The following is a 3,193-nucleotide window of genomic DNA, read 5'->3' as shown; positions in this document are numbered from 1 at the left end:
TAGCAGTAGTACGAGTTAATTAGCGTTGATCCTGCTAGTGCTAGGGATTATTTGGAATCGCCTAATTTTCTAAAACGGGGATAGTACTAGCAATCTAGGATGCCAAAAAACAGAGGAATCTCTCTGTTTTGGAGGGAATTACTACTGAGGAAGTTCCCAGCCGTTCAATAGGTTTGCACATTGATTGGAGTGAGAACATTATTGTATTCGCGGTACGGTACAAAGATAAAATGTAAAAATATGATCGCAGGGCCATCTTGTTGAGAGCAACCGGCGGCAGGTACCTGAGTTTCCCCCCTTGCTAAGCATCGCTGTCGCCAGCCATCAGGAACTCAGAAATTGCACAAACGGCAGCCACAGAAAAGAACAAAGATGATGATAATACACAAGAAAAGGAGGCTGCTTGCTCACGCCGAAGGCTCTTTTCGACACCAACGGAAAAAGGGGCGAAGAAAACAAACAGAAAAGGAAAAGGGAAAGGGGGGCGAAATAGCAGAGTACTACTCCAACTAACAACCGCGCGCGGCGCCGTCCGGCCGCCGCCACCGCTACGCCAGGTCACGCGGTCCCACCACGAACCGCCGGGAGCTATCTCCTCGTCTCTTCTAGTCCCGCCGCCGGGAGCCAGGCGCCGCGGCGGACTCCTCGGCGACGGAGGCGAGCTTCTGGAGGTTGAGCTTGACGACGGTGTCGGTGAACATCCTGGTGTCCTCCTCGGTGTTGCCCTCGGGCACGTCGACGACGTAGGACTCGACGACGACGCAGTAGGGGCCCGGCTGGAACTCGGTGACGGAGGTGACGGAGCGGTAGTTGCGGAGGCGGTGCTCCCCGCCGACGACGCTGAAGCTGAGGATGTGGCGGTCGTCGTCCAGGATCTCGAGGCGCTCGGTGCTGGTGGAGGCCGGGAGGCCGGACACGACGGTGACCTCGCGGACGCTGCCGACGCTGGCCCCGTCGCCCGCCGCGAGCGCGCAGGTGCGCACGAAGTGCTTGTACCGCTGCGGGTTGCCGAAGCTGCGCACGATGGGCCACACCGCGCGCACCGGCGCCGCCACGCGCTGCGCCACCAGCGACGTGCAGGTGGCCCCCGGCGCCCGCCCCGGGAAGGTGTGGTGCGCCCGCACCGTCCCCTCCAGCGCCGCCCGCTCCGCCTCCGTCACCCCCTCCCGCAGCGCCTGCTCCATGTGCGCCTCCATCATCGCACGCACACACAAACGCACTGTCTCCCAAAATCCAGCTAGCTAGCACAGTGGTATCTCTCCCTGTGTCTGTGTGCTCCTTGATGGGGTTGGGGTTGGGATGGTGGATGGCTGGGATGGTTATATACTGGCGCGGGGGGAGGGCGAGGGTGAGGGCAGCGACCGATCGACATCCATGCACGGGGTGAGGGCAGGAGAGCTAGCTAGCAAGGCGCGGGTTACGAGGAAGCCGACAAGCAGCAACTTTTTCACTCGACGATTGTTGTGGTACAGATGATGAATTGGTGCCAGCGTGCGTGCGTGGGTTTGCGTTTGGGAAACAGCGTCCACACACTCATGGTTTCTCTTCTCGTTGGCTTGTGTCAGTGGGCGAGCAGGTTGTAAGGTGCGTTTGGTTTTAGCATAGGCTTATCTCGCTAAGTATTTGATTAACTGAAATTTTGTTTGAGGTTTTACTGGCCCATGATTTGCTAACATTAGCAAAGAAAATTGAACTAGAGTGAGCAAGGGAGCATTGACCTGCCAAAAAGAATGGGCCATGATCCAAACAAAGATAAGTTTCTAGTCATGGCCATTTCTCCAACAGGCATTGCGTATGAAAGGTTTTGATGAAGCCTGGCGACGCCAGGTCGAATCATTTACGCAAAAAGGGAGTGTGGGAATTAAAGTGAATGATGATATTGGTCATTACTTCCAGACACATAAAGGCCTAAGACAAGGAGATCCGATGTCCCCTATCTTGTTTAACTTTGTGGTTGATATGTTAGCCATCTTGATAGGAAGGGCTAAGGAGAATGGTCAAGTGGGTGGCTTGGTACCTCATCTGGTTGATGGAGGTGTATCCATCCTTCAGTACGCTGATGATACAATCATCTTTATGGAGCATGACCTGGCCAAGGCGAGAAATATGAAGCTGGTGTTATGCCTTTTCGAACAATTGACCGGGTTAAAGATTAACTTTCATAAGAGCGAGCTGTTCTGCTTTGGTAGAGCCAAAGACGAACAGGAGGCTTATAGGCAATTGTTTGGGTGCGACTTGGGGGATTTACCTTTCTCTTACCTAGGTATTCCAATCCACCATCGAAAGCTGACCAATAGAGAATGGAAGTGCATCGAAGACCGGTTTGAGAAGAAACTGAGTTGCTGGAAGGGCAAGCTCATGTCATATGGAGGCCGATTAATTCTGATTAATTCGGTGCTCACGAGTATGCCTATGTTTCTCTTATCGTTCTTTCAAGTCCCAGTTGGTGTTAGGAAAAGACTGGACTTTTATCGATCGCGTTTCTTTTGGCAGGGTGATGAGCTAAAAAGAAAGTACAGACTTGCAAAATGGGATATCATCTGTTGACCGAAAGATCAAGGGGGTCTTGGTATTGAGAATCTTGAAGTTAAGAACAGATGCCTTCTTAGCAAGTGGCTGTGGAAGCTTTCTTTTGAGACTGATGCTATGTGGGCCCAAATCCTTCGCATCAAGTACCTACAGACAAAATCCTTGTCCCAGGTCACAGTAAGGCCAACTGACTCGCTTTTCTGGAGAGGCCTGATGAAAGTCAAACAATCTATGTTTAATAGGACAAAGGTTGTTATTGGCAACGGCGCAAGTACACGATTCTGGGAGGATACTTGGCTTGGCGAGACACCCTTGGCCATTCAATATCCGTCTTTATATCGCATTGTTCAACGACGTGAGGTATTCGTTGCTACGGTGTTTCAATCCACCCCCCTTAATATTCAATTCAGACGGTCGTTAGTGGGCAATCGTTGGGAAGATTGGCTCCGTCTAGTTCGGAGACTAATGGATGTCCATCTTTCTCAACAACCCGATGAATTACGCTGGAAACTGACTAGGTCTGGAGTATTCACGGTGAAATCAATGTATATTGATGTAATTAATTCGAGCTCCATTCCTACCTCCAAGCATGTTTGGGCTGTCAAAATTCCTTTGAAAATAAAAGTGTTTATGTGGTTTGTCCATAAACAGGTTATTTTAACCA

The 3,193-nt window shown here is 51.4% G+C and overlaps 1 protein-coding gene across 1 annotated transcript; it reads right to left on the bottom strand.

The window, feature by feature from the left end:
• Window positions 1-359: 359 nt before the first annotated feature.
• On the bottom strand, window positions 360-1,511 carry LOC123169528 (abscisic acid receptor PYL9-like). Its single transcript, XM_044587400.1, has one exon. The coding sequence runs from the start codon at window positions 1,197-1,199 to the stop codon at window positions 606-608; it is 594 nt and encodes a 197-aa protein (XP_044443335.1). The 5' UTR covers window positions 1,200-1,511; the 3' UTR covers window positions 360-605.
• Window positions 1,512-3,193: the final 1,682 nt, after the last annotated feature.

This window comes from Triticum aestivum, chromosome 7D (assembly GCF_018294505.1).
Source record: "Triticum aestivum cultivar Chinese Spring chromosome 7D, IWGSC CS RefSeq v2.1, whole genome shotgun sequence".
Classification (NCBI taxonomy): Eukaryota; Viridiplantae; Streptophyta; class Magnoliopsida; order Poales; family Poaceae; genus Triticum; species Triticum aestivum.
Note: the sequence above shows the minus strand (reverse complement) of the source record. Positions and strands in the feature narration are given on the sequence as shown.

Excerpts from the sequence above, each read along its gene's own strand:
- LOC123169528 (XM_044587400.1), bottom strand. The coding sequence starts at position 1,199 with ATGATGGAGGCGCACATGGAGCAGGCGCTGCGGGAGGGGGTGACGGAG.